The sequence below is a fragment of the Natator depressus genome, chromosome 4 (assembly GCF_965152275.1).
Source record: "Natator depressus isolate rNatDep1 chromosome 4, rNatDep2.hap1, whole genome shotgun sequence".
Classification (NCBI taxonomy): Eukaryota; Metazoa; Chordata; order Testudines; family Cheloniidae; genus Natator; species Natator depressus.
In genome coordinates, this window is record NC_134237.1 from 10327720 (window position 1) to 10349462 (window position 21743).

At 43.6% G+C, this 21743-nt stretch overlaps 1 protein-coding gene across 2 annotated transcripts in view; it reads left to right on the top strand.

The window, feature by feature from the left end:
• Positions 1–21743, top strand: part of WRN (WRN RecQ like helicase) — a 113139-nt gene that overhangs the window by 33918 nt on the left and 57478 nt on the right. For both annotated transcript variants that reach the window (XM_074950380.1, XM_074950382.1), the window contains exons 5-10: positions 760–908; positions 10383–10532; positions 16409–16481; positions 18235–18349; positions 20418–20841; positions 21583–21663. In XM_074950380.1, the coding sequence (XP_074806481.1) occupies positions 760–908; positions 10383–10532; positions 16409–16481; positions 18235–18349; positions 20418–20841; positions 21583–21663 (992 nt within the window). The remainder of the gene's footprint in view (positions 1–759; positions 909–10382; positions 10533–16408; positions 16482–18234; positions 18350–20417; positions 20842–21582; positions 21664–21743) is intronic.

Genomic DNA, 21743 nt, shown 5'->3' on the forward strand with positions numbered 1-21743 from the left:
GCTACAGCTCATGAAAGCTTATGCTCAAATAAATTGGTTAGTCTCTAAGGTGCCACAAGTCCTCCTCTTCTTTTTGCGAATACAGACTAACACGGCTGCTACTCTGAAACTTTTCCTGTGTTTTTTTCCAAGTAATTTGAACAGTACTCTTATATTAGTAGTGTACCGAAATTTATTCTCCTAATGGGTCCCTGTGTGTCTGGTTGCCTGTGTTTTAAGTTAACATAAAACTGCATACAGTGTAATAATTTGGAAGTAAATATGTGAAAAATATAGAAACACATTCAATTTTAGTGGTCATTCAGCTCTATGGATCGTAAATTTTCCAAAAGCAGTTTCCTGTTTTTGCTGATTGCCATTTATGCTGATGAATGAGGCATTTAGAAGTAAATATCAGATTAGAAGTCTTTTTTTGATCTGTTGTTTCCATAAGAATAAAACCCAAACTTTTGCATAATTTCAGTGTTGCTTGCCTCCAGATGAAATTATACTATAATGCCAACGCAGGCCAGTCAGTTTATATTTTGTGCTAGCTGGAACTCTAACTGGTTAAAGTGTCATACTAGAGATCACATGCACTTGTTTGATGGCTAAGCTGACTGCTTTATAGATGCAGAGGTAATAAGCATTTGGCTATTACAATAAAAAAGTAGATTGCCCAAATTTATCCTTGATAGGATTCCACCTATTTCCATATGAAATTAAAACCTGGCAGCTTTTGTCATATAGTTGATTATATTTGGATCTAATCTGTTTTAGGTTTTCCCAAGGGACTCAAAAGATTGCTTGAAGATGAAGATGTTAAAAAAGTTGGAGTAGGAATTGAAGGAGATCAGTGGAAGCTGATGAGCGACTTTGAAATCAAGCTGAAGAGTTTTGTAGAACTGGCTGATGTCGCCAACGAAAAAGTAAAAATTCAGTTTCATGGAGGGGGGTCTTCATTATGCTAAATAAAGGGAGTCTCTTGTTTTCATCGAAGTCCAAATGTGGCCCCACTCATACGCTGTAGATCTGTTACCAGAGATAAATATTACCAGGTGACGCTTTTTAAAGTGTTTGAATTTGGAAGGAACTCAAATAAGAGCTACAGTATTAAATGCCTTTATTTTCATTGCACAGTGTATTTGATTTTCCCACAGATCTTTTTTTCCCCTCAGCTCTGTTTCTGGCCATTTTGTTCCATTAGGAACACCATTTTTTTTTTTTTTAAATCAGTCGAATTTTATTTCCTGTTATATTTACTACCAGGAATTGTCAGACTGGATCAGACCCAAGGTCCATCTAGTCCAGTGTCCTGTATTTAACAGTAGCCAATACTAGATGCTTCAGAAGAAGGTGCAAAAAACTCTGCAGTTGACAGTTATGGGATAACCTGCCCCAGGGAAAAATTCCTTCTATCCCCAGTAGTTATGGTCTGGCTTATGCCGTGAAGCATGACCTTCCAAAACTCACATTTGTTAAATATTTACTGCTCTAACTAGCTATTCTTGTTATCCATATAAATGTTTCATCCTTTTGCGTATCCCACTAAGTTCTTTGTCTCAGTGATCTCTTGTGGTAGAGAATACAATAGTCCAATTACTCATTGTAAATTTGCCATCTTTCAGTTCCTTTCAATTTCCTTGTCCTTGCATTATGAGAGAGGGTGAAGAGAAGTTTGAGCCACAGTCCCTATGGTATTCGTTATTTTGTAAACTTATATCATGTCCCCTCTCTAAGGTGTAAAGTTTTCCAATCTTTTAGATATCAATTAATAGATGAGATTTTTTCCATGCCCCTATTACCGCATTTCAGGTGAGGACAAATGTTTGATTCATGTAAAGAGAATATTTTTCCACAGTATTCTCCATGCTATTCCTTTGAACCCTAACACCTGTTTATTTTTCCTGACTGCTGTTGCACATTGCCCTGTCTACAATGATGCCCAGGTCATTCTCCAGAGTGGATGCAGTTAATTATTTAGAATTCAGTTAAGGGTTATGAGGAATTCAGATTATTCCTTATCAACACTGAATTTCATCTGCCCTGGGAGGGTTCCCCACCGTTGCCTTGCATTTGTCCCATTGCTTAGATCATTATCCTTTTCCTGACTCAGCCACCTCAGAGTCAGAGTGGATAGCTTTTCTCTGGGGCACCAGGCAGAGCTGCTCTCTGCTAAGTCACTGAACGCAACTCAGGTTGTCTTTGAGTAAAACCTTATTATAGAAAATAAAAATCCCTAAAAATTGTTAAGGTGAATGTAAACTTAGTTAGATTGAAACATCACCATATTATGTTTACAACATATTGGATTAAATTATCCCTTCTTTCCTGTGAACAGGAGAGAGCTCTCCTGTTGGCATAATAAATCCACCTGCGCAAGAGGTGGTAGCTATGTTGGCGGGAGAAGCTGTCCTGCCAAAAATAGTGCTATACACAGCGGCGCTTAGTCGGTGTCACTTACGTAGCTCGGGGAATGGCGTAGGCTACGGCTACGCTTGCAGATATAGCGCACCGGGAGTTAAACCAGCCCTGGGAGACCGCAGCCGGGAAAGCGCTGCCGTGTGTTCACACTGGGCTCCTTGTGACTGTGGAGCGTGTCCACATGAGCGGCTCTTGCAACGCCACAGAGAGCGGTGCATTGTGGTAGCTCTTCCAGTGTGCAAGTGCCTGCCGCGTGCTTTGGAAAGGGCTGCAATGCCTAATGGGGCAGGCACAGCATCACATGATGCAGGTTTCCCAATCCCATTGTTCCACGGGCATCCTACTAGATAGCCTGCTACTTTTCAAATGAGGGGGTGGCGAGTCTGACAGGGAGTGTGTTGTGTGTATGTGGGGGGAGAGACTGTGTTTTGGGGGGCAGAGTGTGTCAGTGTGCTGTCTTGTAAGTTCAGACAGCGGCAGGAGGAAACCTGACATCAGCCCCCACTTCCCCTTCCCCACCCCTCCCCCACTCTCTCTCACAGTCACACACGCGCACACACACACACAGATAAATGCCTGTGCAGTGAGGTGAGACTCACCGGACCGGCACGTCCTGCTGGTCATCCTGGGAATTAGCTATTTCCAGCTCCGGAGCGCCCTCTGCAGGCTGGTGTCTCGCCTGCCACTGGCCCTGTGTCCCTCCATACCCCAGTGCCCTTTACCTCGGGGTTCTGCCCCAGCAGTACCCCCACACTCTGGGTCTCCCCTCCCAGGGGAACCCCCAACCCTCTAAACCCACCTTGCCTCAGTGGCTACTGCCAGTCCTCATCTAGCCCCTGCTCACTGGGGCTGACTGCAGTCTGTCATGGCCACTCGTCATTGGCAAGGGGTTAGGACCTGCTGCCTTTGCCTATCCTCGGGCTGTCCCTCTGCAGCCTCAGTACCTTTGAGCCCTTAACAAGGCCTGCAGCCTGGGGGTTTACCAGGCTGGAGCTCCCCAACTCCCTTTGCCTTTCCCCAGCACAGTTCCATTTCAGGTATCTTCTCTCAGGCAGCTAGCCCTTCCCACTCCAGGGCTAGAGCCCTTCCTCTCAGCTCCTGGCTCACAGTCCCTTTATAGGGCCAGCTGTGGCCTGATTGGGCTGGCCACACCTGTGGTCAGCTACTCCCTCAGCTGCTTTCACTCTTTTTCCCAGCCACGGCCCTCTCCAGGGCTGCTTTTAACCCTCTGTTCGGCGGGAGTGGGGCAGCCACCCCCTTACAGCCTGCCTCTGCAGCAGGAGCATTCCACAGTAATGGTTTGCTTTGTGTCCCGGAGCAGATAAGCATGCTGGCTGTCAGAAATGGAGCTTTCAAAGGGGATAGCTGCATGCCTGCAGCAGAGTTCAAAACAATGACCAGAGAGGCCACTTGACTTCAGGGGATTATGGGATGTTTCCAGAGGCCAATCACAGCGCAGTAATGCAACACCTCGTCCACACTGACACCGCGGTGCTCCAGCCCGGGCACAGCAAGCTCTGTGCTTCTTGTGGAGGTGGATTACCAGGAGCGCTCCAGCTGCAGAGTCCAGGCGTTCTAAGTGCCTTGCCAGTGTGGACACCTCAGGAGTTAGGGCACCCGGGACTGATTTAATGCGCTCTAACTTGCAAGGTTAGCCAAGCCGTTATTCTCACTCCTGAGGAATGTAAGTTATACTGAAGTAAGAGGTAGTGTAAACTTGGCCTAGGAGTGATATGGGGAATTGCAGATCACAGAAAGACTTAACTATTACCTGAGAAATTGGTTGAAACAATACTTAAAAATAGAATAAGTCACCTAGAATATCACAATAAGATAGGGTCTAATTAGCATGGTTTTCGCAAAGGAAAATCATATTTGACTAATATGTTAGAATTCTTTGAATATATCCGTGAAGTAGTGGATCAAGAAGAACCAGTTAAGAACATAAGGTGGGTGCATAACCGGTTGGGAAATGGTTCCCAGAGAGAGTAGTTATTGGTGGTTCACAGTCAAGCTGGAAGGGTTTATCAAGTGGGGTCCCACAGGGATTGGGTCTGGTTCTGGTGACTTGTTACTGTTTAATTTATCAGTTTGTTCCAAAACCACCTCTACTGACTCTTCAGTAAGGGGCAGTTCTTCAGATTTGTCACCTAAAAAGACTGGCTCCGGTGTGGGAATCTCCCCCTCATCCTCTTCAGTGAATACTGATGGAAAGTATTCGTTTAGCTTCTCCACAGCGGCCTTGCCTTCATTGAGTGCTCCTTCAGCACCTCGATCCAACCAGTGGTCCCACTGGTTGTTTGGTAGGCTGTCTGTTTCTGATGTACTTAATGTTTTTGTTTTTTGCAGTTAGTTTTTCTGTCGTTTGCAAGTTGCTCTTCAAATTCTTTTTTGGCCGGCCTGATTATGCTTTTACTCTTGACTTGCCAGAGCATATGCTCCTTTCTATTTTCCGCAGTAGGATTTGACTTCCAATTTTTAAAGGATGCCTTTGGTCTCTAAGCACCTTTTTTACTCTGTGTAAGCATGGTGGCACTTTTGAGGGCCTCTTTCTGTGTTTTTTTTTTTTTAATTTTCTTTTATTTGGGGATACACACATAGTTGGAGCCTCTGTTTGATATTTTTAAAAAAAGTTTCCATGCAGCTTGCAGGCATATCACTCCTGTGGCTGTTCCTTTTAATTTCAATATAACTAGCTTCCTTTTTTTAGTTCTCTTTTTTCGAAGTTAAGTGCTACTTGAGGTGGGTTTCTTTGGTATTTTTCTCCACAACAATGATGTTAAATTTAATTACATTATGGTTGGTATAATGCAGCAATTCAGCTATATTTAGCTCTTGGACTAGATCCTGTGCACCAGTGTAGCGATGTGAAGACTCACTGTTGCGGCACCTCCTGCTGGTCGTCCTGGGAATTAGCTCAACTCCAGCTCCGGAGCACCCTCTGCTGGCTGGTGTCTTACCTGCCTCAGGCCCCGGCACCCTTCCAGACCTCGGTGCCCCTTTACCTCAGGGTTCTGCCCCAGCAGTACCCCCACTCTCTGTGTCTCCCCTCCCAGGGGAACCCACAACCCTCTATCCCCACCTTTCCTCAGTGGCTACTGCCAGTCATAATCTAGCCCCCTTTCACTGGGGCAGACTGCAGTCTGTAATGGCCACTCATCATTGGCAAGGGGTTAGGACCTGCTGCCTTTGCCTATTCCCAGGCTGTATCTCTGCAGCCCCGGTACCCCTGTAGGTCTTCAACAAGGCCTGCAGCCTGGGGTTTTACCAGGCTGGAGCTCCCCAGCTCCCTTGCCCTATTCCCCAGCACTGCTCCAGTTCAGGTACCTTCCTCTCAGGCAGCTAGCCCTTCTCCCTCCAGGGCTGGAGAGAGACTCCCCAGCTTCTGGCCCACAGCTCTCTTATAAGGGCCAGCTGGGCCCTGATTGAGCTGGCCACAGCTGTGGCTGCTTCCCCAATCAGCCTAGCTTGGCTGCTTTTAACCCCTGCTTATTGGAGTGGGGCAGCTGCCACACTACAGCCACTTAGAACTAAATGAAGAATTGCCTCTCCCTTTATGGGTCCCAGGACTAGCTGCTCCAAGAAGCTGTCATTAATGGTGTCTAGAAATGTTATTTCTGCATCCTGTCCTGAGGTGACATGTTCCTAGTCAGTAGGGCATAGATGAAATCTCCTGGTGATCATTACATTTTTTGGTTTTGTAGCCTCTCTAATTTCCTTGAGCATTTCACAATGACAGTGGTGATTCTAGTCAGGAGGTAGGTAGTTTATTCCTACTGCTATCCTCTTATTATTCAAGCATGGAATTTCTATCCATTGAGATTGCATGATACTGCTTGATTCATATAAGATTTTTACTATTTTTCACTCTGTGCTTTCTTTCACATATAATGCATCTCTCTCACCAGCATGACCTGCTCTCATCGCTGTATATTTTGTATCCTAGTATTACCGTGTCTTGTTGATTATCATCATTCCCACCAAGTTTCTGTGATGCCTATTACATCAATATCCTCATTTAATACCAGGCACTCAAGTTCACCCATCTTAGTATTTAGACTTCTAGCATTTGTATAGAAGCACTTATGAAATTTGCCAATATTTAGTTGTCTGTTTTCTTGTGCTGTAATTGAATGGCAGTCTTTTCCATTTGAGTGTTTGTTTTTTATTTTCAGTTCTTATTTGTACTTTATCAACTTCTCTTTACTTTACTAGGATATAGAGTAACATCTTCAATAAATCCTCCCTTAAGGTATGTGTCACACCCTGTCCTCCTTTACACCTGTCCGCTTTCCACCAGCCCTTCATTTAAAAAGTCATTTACGACCTTTTAAATTTTACATGCCAGCAGTCTGGTTCTGTTTCGGTTTAGGTAGAGCCCATCCTTCCCTTATAGGTACCTCTTTTTCCCCAAAAGTTCCCTAGTTCCAGATAAATCAAAATCCCTCCTCCCAACATCGTCTCATCCACGCACAAACCCAACTGTTTATATTTCTAATATTGAATCCCCCATTGCTATTACTTGTCTCTTCCTAATAACAGGGATCCCCTCACCCAGCGAGGCATCCTCAGTGTGAGAGGGTACCATGAGATCATCTGGTAGGACGGTCCCAACTATGGCATCAGTTCCCTCTGCTTCAGCTTGACGTTCTTTCTTTGAGACTTTCATCCTTCTCAATAGCACAGAGGCTGTCAGACTGGGGAGTTGGGACTGCTCTATTTTTGACACAGATTTATTTAGATTGTTGAAAGGCCTTTGACAGTGTCCCACATGAGCCACTAAAGTAGTCATGTGTGGGAGAGGCAAAGAATTCTCTCCTGACTGGTTTTTGATCCAGACACAAAACAAAGTGTAGGAATAAATGGCCAATTTTCTTCATGATGAAAGGTTGACAGTGGCATGACTCTAGATTCCATACTGGGTCCAGTGTTTAATTTTGTAGGTGGTGCAGGTAGTGTGCCTATAGTTAACATTGCCCCAAGACTTTTTCCCCAAGATTTCACTTGGAATCTTGGGCTGAAATTTTCTATGCTGAACATTTTCCTAAGGTTGTGTTATTTTGGAAGGTTTTAGCTAGAATGGTTCAGCTGTTCCTGAGAATGAGGTTTGGGGAAAATACATTATCTTATCCAAGTTAAAGTTCTTACAGCTGCTTCATTGAGCCAGCTCTGTTGCTTCCAGGCTTCAGAGCAAAGGCTCAAAATTTGACAGGGGACTTGCTCAGGTGTCAGGAATGTGCCTTTTCTTGTTCCTCTGAAATTCACCCTAATTTGACCAAGTTATAAGCTTTTGGAAAATCTCAGTTTGCACATGCTAAACGGAGTCTTCTTAGCGTTTACAAAAACAACAAGGAATCCAGTGGCACCTTAAAGACAAACAGATTAATTTGGGCATAAGCTTTTGTGGGTAAAAAAACCCACTTCTTCAGATGTATGGAGTGAAAATTACAGATGCAGGCATAAATATGTGTATATTTTAAATATATGTATATAATAAATGTATATTTATGCCTGCATCTGTAATTTTCACTCCATGCATCTGAAGAAGTGGGGTTTTTTACCCACAAAAGCTTATGCCCAAATAAATCTGTTAGTCTTTAAGGTGCCACTGGACTCCTCGTTGTTTTTGTGGATACAGACTAACATGGCGACCCCTCTGATTCTTAGAGTTTAGAAGCTACGTTTCCCAAAAATTCTGTTGCACTGACATGCTCTGGCCACTGGCAGCTCCCACATGTGACTGGACTGCACGTGCACTATTCCCACAGAGTGACTGAGCACGCGCCATCCGGGGGCTGAACTGGACTTTCTCTGCAGTTGTTCTTCCTGGCAGACAAAAGCTGCTGTGCTGCCAGGAACAGAAACTGAAAGCAGGGAGCCTGTTTCTCCTGTGCTGTCAGTGCTTTCTCAGTTGATGCCTAGACAGTACGGAGGAGAAGGAGCGAGCTGCTTGATTTGCAGAGAATTAAGGAACAAGGGTGAGGAGGTAGGGGAAAAGATGCGGGGTGGCGGGGAGGCAGCAGCACATGGGGACGTGCTATAACGGTAGGAGGGAGGGGCCATTAAACGAGGCAGGGTCCTGTGGAAAATGTATTACTGGGCTCATGTAATTAAAGACTGTATCCTAATGCATACACACAAGGGGATGAACTAGGGTTCCAATGGAAACCTTAATACTGGCATTTCCTAACTTGAGTGCTTGGCTTTGTACCCTTCATGGCATTTTAATGTAGGTTTTTTGGAGGTACTCTTTATTTCCAATCTGGACAGGGGGAATGATTTCTGAAGTAGCACAATTTGCAGATGACACAGTTATTTGTTAGCGATGAGCAGTGTTGAACTTCAGAGAGACCTAACCAAGCTAGGCGAAAAGGCAACACAAGGTGAAATAAAAGCAAGTGTGGATAAATGCAAAGTAATGCACAATGGAGGGTAACATTTAGAGCCCTGGGAAATGTACCGGTTGTTTAACTGTATCAACTCAGGAAAGGGACATGGGTGTCAGGGTAGAGGTTTCATTGAAGGTGTCTGCTCAATATACAGCAGCGTTGTTGAGGCCAGATGTTTATCAAGGCCCAAAGAGGGATTGGACAATTTTATATGGATAACAAGAATATGCAGCATTATAAGAGTTAATACTAACAAAAACAGTGTTGGAAAGGGATATTAAACGTGCTTCAGGGCTTAAGCCAATCTCTGACTATTCGAGACCAAGAAATGAGACCTGATGTGGGGAGCAGATTATCCCCCATCTGCCCACTGTGGGGTTTCCTTCATCTTTCTCTGAAGCATCTGGTGCTGGCTACTATTGGAACTGGGATACTGGGCTAGGTGGGCTGTGTCTCTGCTTCTCTCTGGCAGTTCCTAGGTTTTTCTCCCTGTCGTTCTGAATAACCATTCTCTCTTGGAGCAGGGCCCATTAATGTGTTGGTGAGTACTTCATCGTCTCTGTTCCCTGTATGACTGTCCGATAGCATAATGCATAGTGTTTAAATTCCCAAAAGTACTACAACTGTTTCAAGTCTGAGCGTTGACCATTATATCTGCCCCTTTCTCTGTCCCACCAGCATAAAACTTTACTATTCCAACCTCTATCCAGAGCCCTAATGTAGATATGGGTAATTACTGATTAAACCTTCAGCTATCAAATCCAGATGTGCACATATGTTTATATTGATGCATCTGGTTGCATAGGGGAATACCTATGTACCGGACAGCTTGGCTCAGGGAGCAATCTGGAGCAAAGGATTCTATATCTGGGATAAGAATGAATTATTTTGGTCTCTACTGGCCTAATGTCATATTGCTAGAATACAGATGTAGATAACATAACTTCTGACCACACTTACTTCTCCTAACGATAGGCATGGCATACAGAAATTAAAAAATCTTAAGGTGAAGTTTTAATACTTAGTAGAAGGCTGTGCCTTTGAACCTGGTTTGAGAGAACCGTGCTACATTAAACTCAGGGAAACCACCATTTAGTAGAACCATAAGCCATATGCTGGGAGGCTGAAACAATGACAGGTAAATGGGAAGCGCATCATCTCAAGAAAGCACCATAAAAGCTTTTTAAGATGATGATGAAGTGGAAAGGTTACAGTCAGTGCTTAAAGTGACCTGTATTGAGCACTTGTTTGGTGTATTTCTCCCGTTTTTGCTATGCTGTGGACACCCACTTCTCATTGCATATGCTGATGGTGCCCTGATGCAGCAGTCCAGCTGGCAAGAAGGGAACACTGCAGGAACACTGTGCCAGGGCACAAATGCAGAATTTTTTCGGTTGTAACACTGCAGTTGGCTCTGATGGGAGTAGAATCAAGCTGCACATCTGTAGGTCAGTCATTTTGTTGAGGAATGAGTTAATTTTGATATATTCAGAGTCTCCACTTGTGATGTTGAATCAGCTTTGTTACCTTGTTCTGAGAATTATTTTTACCATGTACAATTGCTTTGAACTTAATATTTCTTATTTTTAGCTGAAGTGTAACGAGATATGGAGTCTAAATGGCCTGGTAAAACATCTATTTAGCAAGCAGCTTCTGAAGGACAAGTGTGTCCGCTGTGGTAACTGGGAAGAATTTCCACTCAGCGAGGAGCAGAAGTTGTATGCAGCCACTGACGCTTATGTGGGTACCAATAGAGAGCTCCATTCCATGTTTTAACTATTTCATTCCTCTTAATATGTTATTTGCCGACCTTTCTAATGTCTTGCGGCTGTAGTACTCACCAATGTGAATGTAATTCAGATTCCTCGGAACAAAATTGTTAGTAATCTTTGCCCCGCAAAACACTCTATAAAGCTTCATAGTGTTGGTGACTGAGCTGTGGGCAGTCTGGCCTAGCGTTCGGAGCAAGCGTCCGGCCTACCAGTTAGAGCTGAATCCAGACAGCATGGGTACAGGCGCGAAGCCAAGGGTTGTAGCTGGCTGTCAAACCAAAGGCTAAGCCAAAGGGTGAACTACTGTCAGTCAGAAGGCAGAGCCAAGGGTCTGAGCTGGTAGTCAGAAGTCAGGAAGAATCTGGGAGCTGGAGCTGCAGCAGGAACAGGCAGTGGCTGGAGCAAGGCTAGAGACAGTGAAGGCAGGTAAGCGCAGCTGTGGGTTAGGAATGTGTTGAGCAGCTCCTGAGCTTAAGTATCAGCCTGTTGACTCCTTCAGCCAATCAAGTGGTGCAGTTGACTCCTTCAGCCAATCAAGGCCAGCTGCACTCATTAGGTTGCCAGAAGAGTGGCTCTGCTGCAGGCTGGCCCCTGACACACTGTGTAGGCTACTGTCCAACCCTTTCAGTTCTTGATTGCATTTTAACCCATGTATTCACTGGAGGCTGTTCTCCAAGGTATTCTCGCCAAGTGGGTCTGATTTGTGAATATTCTATAAAACTGTACAGTTTAGAAGTATAAACCCATAAAACTTAAAAAGTTAGGATTAAAGTTGCCTAAACAGCAGCATTGCCTTGTTGAATCTTCAATAATAACTTCAATTTTGTGGATCAGAATAGGAATGGCAAAGAAAAATATCAAACTTGTCAAGTCCTAATGACCAGAAATGATACCATCCCAATATAAATTTTTGGAACACTAAGGACACAGTCTATTAGCAGGAAAAGTTATCCCTCAGAGAAATAGCAAGAGCCCATTCAGTCAGGCATAATATCCAATAGAATAAATGTTCTGTTAGTTTTGGAAACAATGCTTAATTATCCATTAGAAAAGGGGATGGGGGACAAATGGAGGAGTGGAAAGGTCTTACTTCACTGAACAGTTGCATATGGGAATGAAGTAATTACAATATCTAGCACTTTACATCAATAGATCTCAAAGTGCTTTGCAAAGGAGGTTAATATCATGTCTGTTCTATAGAACAATTTTTCTGCCCAAAACTCCTGGCAGCTACCCCAGGGACTCCCCTCATATCTCAGGACCTCATCTTTCCCCTACACCAATGCCTTCTCCCTCTTCTCCATGGGAAATTCATGAAACCAACTGAACCCGGGAGCCTGACTCTCCCTCTCCCCAAACCCTGCCCTCCTCCCCTTTGGCCCCTACAGGCCTCTCACTCCATCAGGCCGGGGTAGGTGGGGAGAAGTGCCCACTTGGAGTACTTGGTCTCAGTAGCATCAAATTCATATCCATCATAATACTTCCATCTCAAATGATGACCTGACCACAGTGGTTTGTGGTTCAACATTTCCAGGCTAGATTATTGCAATTCTCTCTGCCTGGGTTTAGGCAAAATGTGGAAAGAAGGTACAGCTGGTAGTCTGTCTCCTCACTGAGATGAGCTGAAGAGCATATTGTTTTATACAACATTTAGGTATAACCTTGTTCAAGGCACAGGAAGAGTCTTTTCAAGAGCAGCTCCAAGACTGAGAGTCCAAGCCTCACTCTGTGTGAAGTTGCTTATTGACCAAAGTGCAGTTCTCCTCATTCTCAGGAAACGTTGGTTTTTCTAATATACCTGGAGATGAGCAGTGAACCAGAGATTTATAGAAACAATTTCTTTTGAGTTCACTTACGAGACTTATCAGGAGGTTTATGAGGAACAGTAATTGTTGTAGTTCCGTTTATTATTTTATATAGCACGGTAGATGTCCATGAGGCTCTTTATTACATGAAAATAGAGGACATGGTCTGCCCACGTTTTGTGTCCTGTGGAACACGGAGACAGATGATATTAATCTGTTAGCCACGCCATAATCTAGTGGTTCTCAACCTTTCCAGACCACTGTACCCCTTTCAGGAGTCTGATTTGTCTTGAGTATCCCCAAGTATCACCTCACTTAAAAGCTGTTTGCTTACAAAACCAGACCTAAAAATACAAGTGTCACAGCACACTATTACTGAAAAATTGCTGACTTTCTCATTTTTACCATACAATTATAAAATAAATCAATTGGAATATAAATATTGTATTTACATGTCAGTGTATCGTATATAGAGCAGGTTAAGCAAGTCGTATGAATTTTTAGTTTGTACTGACTTCACTAGTGCTTTTTATGTAGCCTGTTGTAAAACTAGGCAAATATCTAGATGAGTTGAGTACCCCTTGGAAGACGTCTGTGTCGATTTAGCCAGTAGTGTAGACATGGCCCTTGTGTTGATCTGACTTTCTGTTAAAAGAAAAGGAGTACTTGTGGCACCTTAGAGACTAACCAATTTATTTGAGCATGAGCTTTCGTGAGCTACAGCTCACTTCATCGGATGCATACTGTGGAAGCTGCAGAAGACATTATATACACACAGAGACCATGAAACAATACCTCCTCCCACCCCGCTCTCCAGCTGGTAATAATCTTGATTATCATACACATTGTGAAGAGAGTGGTCACTTTAGATGGGCTATTACCAGCAGGAGAGTGAGTTTGTGTGGGGGGGGGGCGGAGGGTGAGAAAACCTGGATTTGTGCTGGAAATGGCCCAACTTGATGATCACTTTAGATAAGCTATTACCAGCAGGAGAGTGGGGTGGGAGGAGGTATTGTTTCATGGTCTCTGTGCGTATATAATGTCTTCTGCAGCTTCCACGGTATGCATCCGATGAAGTGAGCTGTAGCTCACGAAAGCTCATGCTCAAATAAATTGGTTAGTCTCTAAGGTGCCACAAGTACTCCTTTTCTTTTTGCGAATACAGACTAACACGGCTGTTACTCTGAAACCTGTCATTATGCAAGGCACTGCATTTAGCCGTATGGAGTGGAAATCTATCAACTGCATGAAAAAACTTGTACAGATACAGACAGACATCATCTTCCTTTCCAAATGCAAACAGATGGACATCGTACCAAAAGGACTGAAGGTAAAAAATCCATTACAATCTACATACCACACAGACTATGCTGACAGCTTGTGCCACACGCTCTCAAAGAAACTGCGGAATCACCTGATCAACATCCTCTACAGCAAACAGGGAAAGATTAAGAATGAGCTCTCAAAAATGGATACTCTCATAAAAAACCAACCTTCCACACAAACTTCCTCGTGGCTGGATTTTACTAAAACTAGACAAGCCATTTAGAACACACACTTTGCTTCTCTACAAAAGAAAAAGGACACTAAACTTTCTAAACTACTACATGCCACAAGGGGCCACAGCAATGGTCCCCTCAACCCACCCAGCAATATTGTTAACCTATCCAACTATACTCTCAGACCAGCAGAAGCAGCTGTCCTATCTCGGGGCCTCTCCTTCTGCCCCTCCACCCCCACGAACATGATACAGTTCTGTGGTGACCTAAAATCCTATTTTCGACGTCTCCGACTCAAGGAATATTTCCAAAATACCTCTGAACAACATACTAATTCACAGAGGCCTCCCTACCAACATTACAAAAAGAAGGATTCTAGGTGGACTCCTCCTGAAGGTCGAAACAGCAGACTGGACTTCTACATAGAGTGCTTCCGCCGACGTACGCGGGCTGAAATTGTGGAAAAGCAGCATCACTTGCCCCATAACCACAGCCGTGCGGAACACAATGCCATCCACAGCCTCAGAAACAACTCTGACATCATAATCAAAAAGGCTGACAAAGGAGGTGCTGTCGTCATCATGAATAGGTCGGAATATGAACAAGAGGCTGCTCGGCAGCTCTCCAACACCACTTTCTACAAGCCATTACCCTATGATCCCACTGAGAGTTACCAAAAGAAACTACACCATTTGCTCAAGAAACTTCCTGAAAAAGCACAAGATCAAATCCTCACAGACACACCCCTGGAACCCCGACCTGGGATATTCTATCTATTACCCAAGATCCATAAACCTGGAAATCCTGGACGCCCCATCATCTCAGGCATTGGCACCCTGACAGCAGGATTGTCTGGCTATGTAGACTCCCTCCTCAGGCCCTACGCTACCAGCACTCCCAGCTATCTTCGAGACACCACTGACTTCCTGAGGAAACTACAATCCATCGGTGATCTTCCTGATAACACCATCCTGGCCACAATGGATGTAGAAGCCCTCTACACCAACATTCCACACAAAGATGGACTACAAGCCGTCAAGAACACTATCCCCGATAATGTCACGGCTAACTTGGTGGCTGAACTTTGTGACTTTGTCCTTACCCATAACTATTTTACATTTGGGGACAATGTATACCTTCAGATCAGCGGCACTGCTATGGGTACCCGCATGGCCGCACAGTATGCCAACATTTTTATGGCTGATTTAGAACAACGCTTCCTCAGCTCTCGTCCCCTAACGCCCCTACTCTACTTGTGCTATATTGATGACATCTTCATCATCTGGACCCATGGAAAAGAAGCCCTTGAGGAATTCCACCATGATTTCAACAATTTCCATCCCACCATCAACCTCAACCTGGTCCAGTCCACACAAGAGATCCACTTCCTGGACACTACAGTGCTAATAAACGATGGTCACATAAACACCACCCTATACCGGAAACCTACTGACCGCTATTCCTACCTACATACCTCCAGCTTTCACCCTGACCACACCACACGATCCATTGTCTACAGCTAAGCTCTGCGATACAACCGCATTTGCTCCAACCCCCCAGGGGGTGGGGGGGTGAGAAAACCTGTATTTGTGCTGGAAATGTCCCACCTTGATTTTCATGCACGTTGTAAGGAGAGTGGTCACTTTGGATAGGCTATTACCAGCAGGAGAGTGAGTTTGTGTGTGTGGTTTTTGGAGGGGGGTGAGGGGGTGAGAGAACCTGGATTTGTGCAGGAAATGGCCCACCTTGATTATCATACACATTGTGAAGAGAGTGGTCACTTTAGATGGGCTATTACCAGCAGGAGAGTGAGTTTGTGGGCGGGGGGGGGGCAGCGGAGGGTGAGAAAACCTGGATTTGTGCTGGAAATGGCCCAACTTGATGATCACTTTGGATAAGCTATTACCAGCAGGAGAGTGGGGTGGGAGGAGGTATTGTTTCATGGTCTCTGTGTGTATATAATGTCTTCTGCAGCTTCCACAGTATGCATCCGATGAAGTGAGCTGTAGCTCACGAAAGCTCATGCTCAAATAAATTGGTTAGTCTCTAAGGTGCCACAAGTACTCCTTTTCTTTTTGCGAATACAGACTAACACGGCTGTTACTCTGAAACCTGACTTTCTGTTGTAGACTGGGCCCATGGGTGCAGAGCAAAGGCAGTTTGAGTGACTTATTTAGCAAGAGCTTAACTCAGCATTTGCTGTGTTTCTAACTTTTTTTTAAAATAAACGACACCTCTAATGTCTTGAGGTAATGTTCACTAAAATCATTGATATGTTCCTGCACCCTTAACTTTACCTTAAAGTGTTAGGCTAAATTGTATTTTGTCTTGAGTTCTCTAACTTAATGTTACATTATTGACATTGTTTGGAACAAAAATCCTTCACTTAGTGTTAAATAGAATTTACATCTTGGATTGGAGAAGAAATTTGTAGCCTCTGCAGTTTGTTTTAGGCTTTTCCAACCATGGAAGGAAAAAAAATCTAAAATGTGATCTGTATGGAGTCTGAAGCATTGAATTTGTCTTTCTTTTCTTCGCAGGCCGGCCTCCTCATTTACCAAAAACTGGAAAATATGAATAACTGTGGTCAGAGACTCTGTAGTATAAAAACCGGTAAGTTGCAAATTCAAAGAATGTGTGTTTTTTCTAATTGGACATTGAACTGTTTGGAGTTTACAGACGGCTTACAGGGTTCTTTGATCACCTGTATCACCTGGGTATCTGAGTGTTTTCCAGAAGGGGCAGTAAGTGACATGAGAGTACAGTCTCATCATTCTGTGGTGTGTGCCCAAATCCTATGAGGGGGCTGGTAAGAGATCTCACTCTTATTTACTTTGCTATTCCACACCATAATAGGGTCAGATGCTTGAATAAACTGTTGGTCACCTTAAAAAGAAAAGGAGTACTTGTGGCACCTTAGAGACTAACAGATTTATTTGAGCATAAGCTTTCGTGAGCTACAGCTCACTTCATCGGATGCATTCAGTGGAAAATACAGTGGGGAGATTTATAGCATGTTGAGTGCCATCTCACGCATTTGTGAGAGAGATGGAAAAATACCATAGTGTCTCTTGCTTCTCATCCTGTCATGGAGTGAGAGCTGGTCTTTTTTTCCTCATAGCTCAGGAGATGCAAATATCCCATGGAATACCAGCAAACTGTAAACTTCGGTTTTGTCCTAGTGGCACACAGCGTTTGATTTTTTTTATATATATATATATGTTATTAGATTTAATGGGAAATGTCACAGCTGATTTATCTGAGTTTGCTTCATTTCTGCTGAGCTAGAGATCTTGTCCAGATTTTCTAAAAAGCTTGTTACCGAGTAGTTCCTATTTAGGTACCTAAATATATGCCCAGATTTTCAGAAGAGCTTGTCTCCCATTTACACGTTCAGAAATAATGAGTTAAGCTAAAAATCTTAGTGTTGCTTTTGACCAGGGAAAGCCATGTGGAAAAGGTTTTATTCTCTTTCTATGCAGGCTGTACCCTTATTTTTCCTGTGATGACCATGCAGCAGCAGTCCTGCCTTCTTGATCACAAGGCTTAATTTTTGTGACCTCTTTTAGCGGATTTGTCTATATTTGCAGCTTGTGCATGATGCAGCTGCATGTTTGCTCACTTACTTTTTATGAGCTTTAACAAATTAAACACCTTTTAGTTTATGATACTAAAGTTAATGGGACTGCTCATGTTTAAAGTTGCATAAGTCTTTGTAGGGTCAGAGCCTAAGAACATTTAGTCTCCAAACATGTGTGGGCTATTCACTTTGTTTGTAGCGCAGTAGCATGGAAATGTGCTATCCATGCGGAGGAACATACATAAGTGGCCTGACAACTCAAAAGTGCTGTGACACAGTGTCTCCCATTGGCTCAAAATGAAGAGTCTGTGAGTGAGGGGGATGGAGCAAGCAACCAATCAGCACAGGGCAGAGAAAGTCTAGAGTCGAGACTGTATGATGACTATGTTGGTATCTGCTCGTCCCTGTGGCAATACTTGGTAGGCTACTTCTGTGTCTGTTCCTGCTGAATTTCTTTGGCCCTTTGGGCTGGCTCCACATAGCTCAGGGGAGGGAGTGCTGCACGGGTCCTGGTGCCCCCAGGAAGAGGTGGGGTAACCTCTGTGCAGTTCTGGGTCTGAATGGTGCTGGTAGCGATGTTTTGTCCCAGCTGGGTCCCATTTTCCCCTTCCCCCTCACTGTGGAGCACCTCGTCAGGCTGCTTCTGAAAATGGGAAATAGACAAAGCTTATAATTATAATTCACTATAGCAACCACTGTTTCTCTTGAGTCCGTAACAATTTCGTAAGCTTATATGTGTATGAGAGGTTTTATGTAAAGAAACTTCAGTGACATTGACTTTTTCAGATGGGGAAATGTTGCCCAATGAAGTCAAGAAGCAACTGTCCTCATTAGCTGAAGAAATGGTGGAGCTGGCTAATGGTCTTCCCAGCACTTTTGGAGAACTTAAAAATATGCAGAGGTTAGATGTTGCTCAAATCTGCTTCCTCTTTATCTGTGAAATGCCTGTCAGTGGTATATTCTTATATCTGTACTACTAGTATCTAATTCAGTGCACCCTATCTATAGTTACAGATCCATGTGTATATTGTCGTGGGTGAGGGCCTCCTGGGGTCCCCACCAGACCACAATAGGGGCTGCTAAGAGTCCTTCCCCGGCTGAAGGCATACAAGGGATTCTCCAAACAAAATAAACAAACAACAAAAAAGATTCCTTTTCCTCTTCCTGGCCTGGGAGAGGGTTTATCTTATCTGCAGGCTCTGGTGTCCTTGATCTGATTTAGGGTCTGCCTCCAGCTGCTCCTTTTGGTAATCCTCACTTCATAACTGGTCCATATAGTCTCAGGGATGGTAGAGTCTGCCACTGTCTCTTCCTCTTTGCCGGTCTATCCTGTGTTGCTAGCTATATCCAAGGCATAGCAGTCTTCCCCTAGTCACCACCCTTCCTGTGGCAGGCTTTCCCTTTTTAAGCTTTGTGAATTCAGGCAGAGCAAGTCTTGCAGTCTGTCTTGTTAGTGCTGACTGACCCCATGAGAGCTCGTTGGGGCACCCCTCCCAATGTGTGTACCCCCCCTTTCTAAAGAAACTTCAGTCCATGAGAAAACTTCACTTTTCCGCTCGTAAGATACAAGAATGCAACTTTTCCTTGTGTAATAGCAGAGGATTGGTGATTTAGCACTGCCAGCCATGTTCTGTAGGACTCTTAAAATCGGAAGGGAAGCCTGTGAACCCGGGAACTGTGACAAAGCCTACCTTAAGCAATTGGTCAAGTGACCAATGAGTTTTGGATACGTAATGCAACTAGCCTTCTAGTCAAGGTGGGACCTAGCTCTACTCAGTGCGTGTGGGAATTGAGTCTCAGGAGAGGTTGTTGCCTAAGAAAGGTGGTCTCACACAGGTTTCAGTTTACGTAGCTGATTACTAGTTTCAGGTTGCTTCTTACTGTTCATTATTTAAATATGATTGTTAATAGCTTGATAGAAGTGGTTCCATCTAGGCCTGATGGAAAAAGATGTAGAGCAGAATGTCATCTGCGCATTGATACTCTATCACCAGGACATCCGTCCTCTTCAGCCTGAGGGCCCAACATGATGTTTCAGAGAGTCAAGCGGTCATGATCAAATCTTCAGTTAGTTCTCTTATAAACCCAGTACAAAAAACTGATTACCTAATCATTTGCATCTGAGAGTTTCTTTACCCCGTCAACTTCTTGATTTCCAGTGGCTACAATAGTCTTCATGATCGATACTTACTCTGTATTTGTGAGCTGAAAATGTTTGTTCATAGATGTGTAGGCACTCAAAGTGACAGCACTTCTTTGAGTGCTGGTTCCTATGTGTATTCCATTGTGGGTACGGGTGTGCTCCAGGCCCCTGAGACTGGAGAATTCTTGCAAGCATTGTCCATTGGGTCATGTCTGCACCCCTGCCCTCCTCATGCTCCACACCTAGGATAAAAGGGATGGACAGACTGACTGCCCTTCCAATTCCTTCTCATCACTGCATGGCCTGAGTTCGAACCTCTGGTGCCCGAAGCTAATATATTTAAGCAGTGTAACTGCATGATGAAAACTGTTTTCCCTCCAGAAATATAAGTATTGTATATTGATTTTTGGTTGAGGAAAATTTTGTATGCATGTAAAGATTATTTCCAGCTGGAACAACAAAGCTGCATCTATGAAGTTTTGAGGAAATAGAGGAGGGTTATTTTTCTATATGTTAGAATTATCATTAAGGGCAAGAACTGCCTTTAAAAAGCCACTGGTAAGATACACAAAAACCGTTTATTTACAAAAAGAAAAGGGACGACTTGTGGCACCTTAGAGACTAACAAATTTATTAGAGCATAAGCTTTCGTGAGCTACAGCTCACTTCATCTCATGAAAGCTTATGCTCTAATAAATTTGTTTGTCTCTAAGGTGCCGCAAGTCCTCCTTTTCTTTTTGCAGATACAGACTAACACGGCTGCTACTCTGACCCCCTGTCATTTATTTACAGCTTTATTTAATTCTCCTTTTTTCCCCCCTAACAGAGCTGTAGAAATATTAACCGATGTATCAGGAAATATAGGTGCCTTAAGAAACGTGTTGCTTGGTGAATCCAACCCCCAAGCAGAGCTGGGGAGCAGCTGTGTTGCAGAGCTAACGAACGCTGAAGTTGTGTCTACCGTTGTTGAAGAAAAAAAGGCCGAAACACCTGAATTTCCTACAAGACTTAAAGATGATATAAATAATGACCGTGATGGTGATATGTTACTGTGTGTCAGTGAGGGAGACCTGACTAGTGGTGAAATGGAACTTAGTAAGCCTGAGCAGAAAGATGGAACTGCAGACAAAGGATCTAAGGAGAATACAGACAGAGACTGCTTAATGTCACTGGACATTACTGAATTCGAACTTCAAATGTTGGAACTTAAGGCCAACGAAGAAATTCTAAACGAAGCTGTCCAGCCTGAGGTAATGGATTAAAATCCATACAAATGATGAACGTTACCAGGAAAAGTGATATTACTGTTAATTTACCAAGGGATTTTAAAGAGTTGACTCACAGAGTGACAGTTAATGTTTGCGAGAGGAAGGGATATTGAATTGCTTTCCCAAAGCTGAATTTAAATCTTTAGTCTGGTCAATATCCACGAAACCTGTCGATCTCTGAGCCTCTCTTTAGTGCTGCTATCACTTAGATCCTTGTTACTTCACCACATACACAAACTCTAGATTCACTCTTTCTACTGTGAATAATATGTTTACAATATGAATTTTAGGGGTACAGGGCCAAATTCTGTCCTTGGACACACCTTCACAGTTCTCATGGTAGTCACTGGAGATGTGCAGGTGTCTCACAGGGCATGATTTGGACTACAGAGTTCATAAATTGCAGCCCTTTTAGGGACTTCTCTTTTATGGTGATAAATTCCTTTTAGTTTCTGTAATTGATTTTACTTTATTTTCTTTTCATTTGCATGGTTTGTCTGTATCCGGGTTAAATGGAATCTTCTAACTTCTATGGAAATTTGCTGTGTTCTCCTAAAATTTTTCCAAACATGTTTTACTATGGGAAGGGTCCAGACCAAGTTGTTTAGCTAAGAGTTATCTGCAACTAACACTTGAATGACATATAAATAATGTGTCTAGTAGAGGAATAGAGGGCGGTGGACTTTCAGTGAAATAAAGGCTTATTTTGAAATATTCCTTTAGGAACCATATTCCAGAGAGAATGAACAAAATCTTGTTTGTGTCATTGAAAGTGACGAAGAACTGGAAATGGAGATGCTTAAAGTAGGTGCCATAATGTTTGTTTCCCTCGTCGAGGTAGTTGCTAGTCATTTTGGTTGGTGGAAAAGAGAGGGGAAAGACTG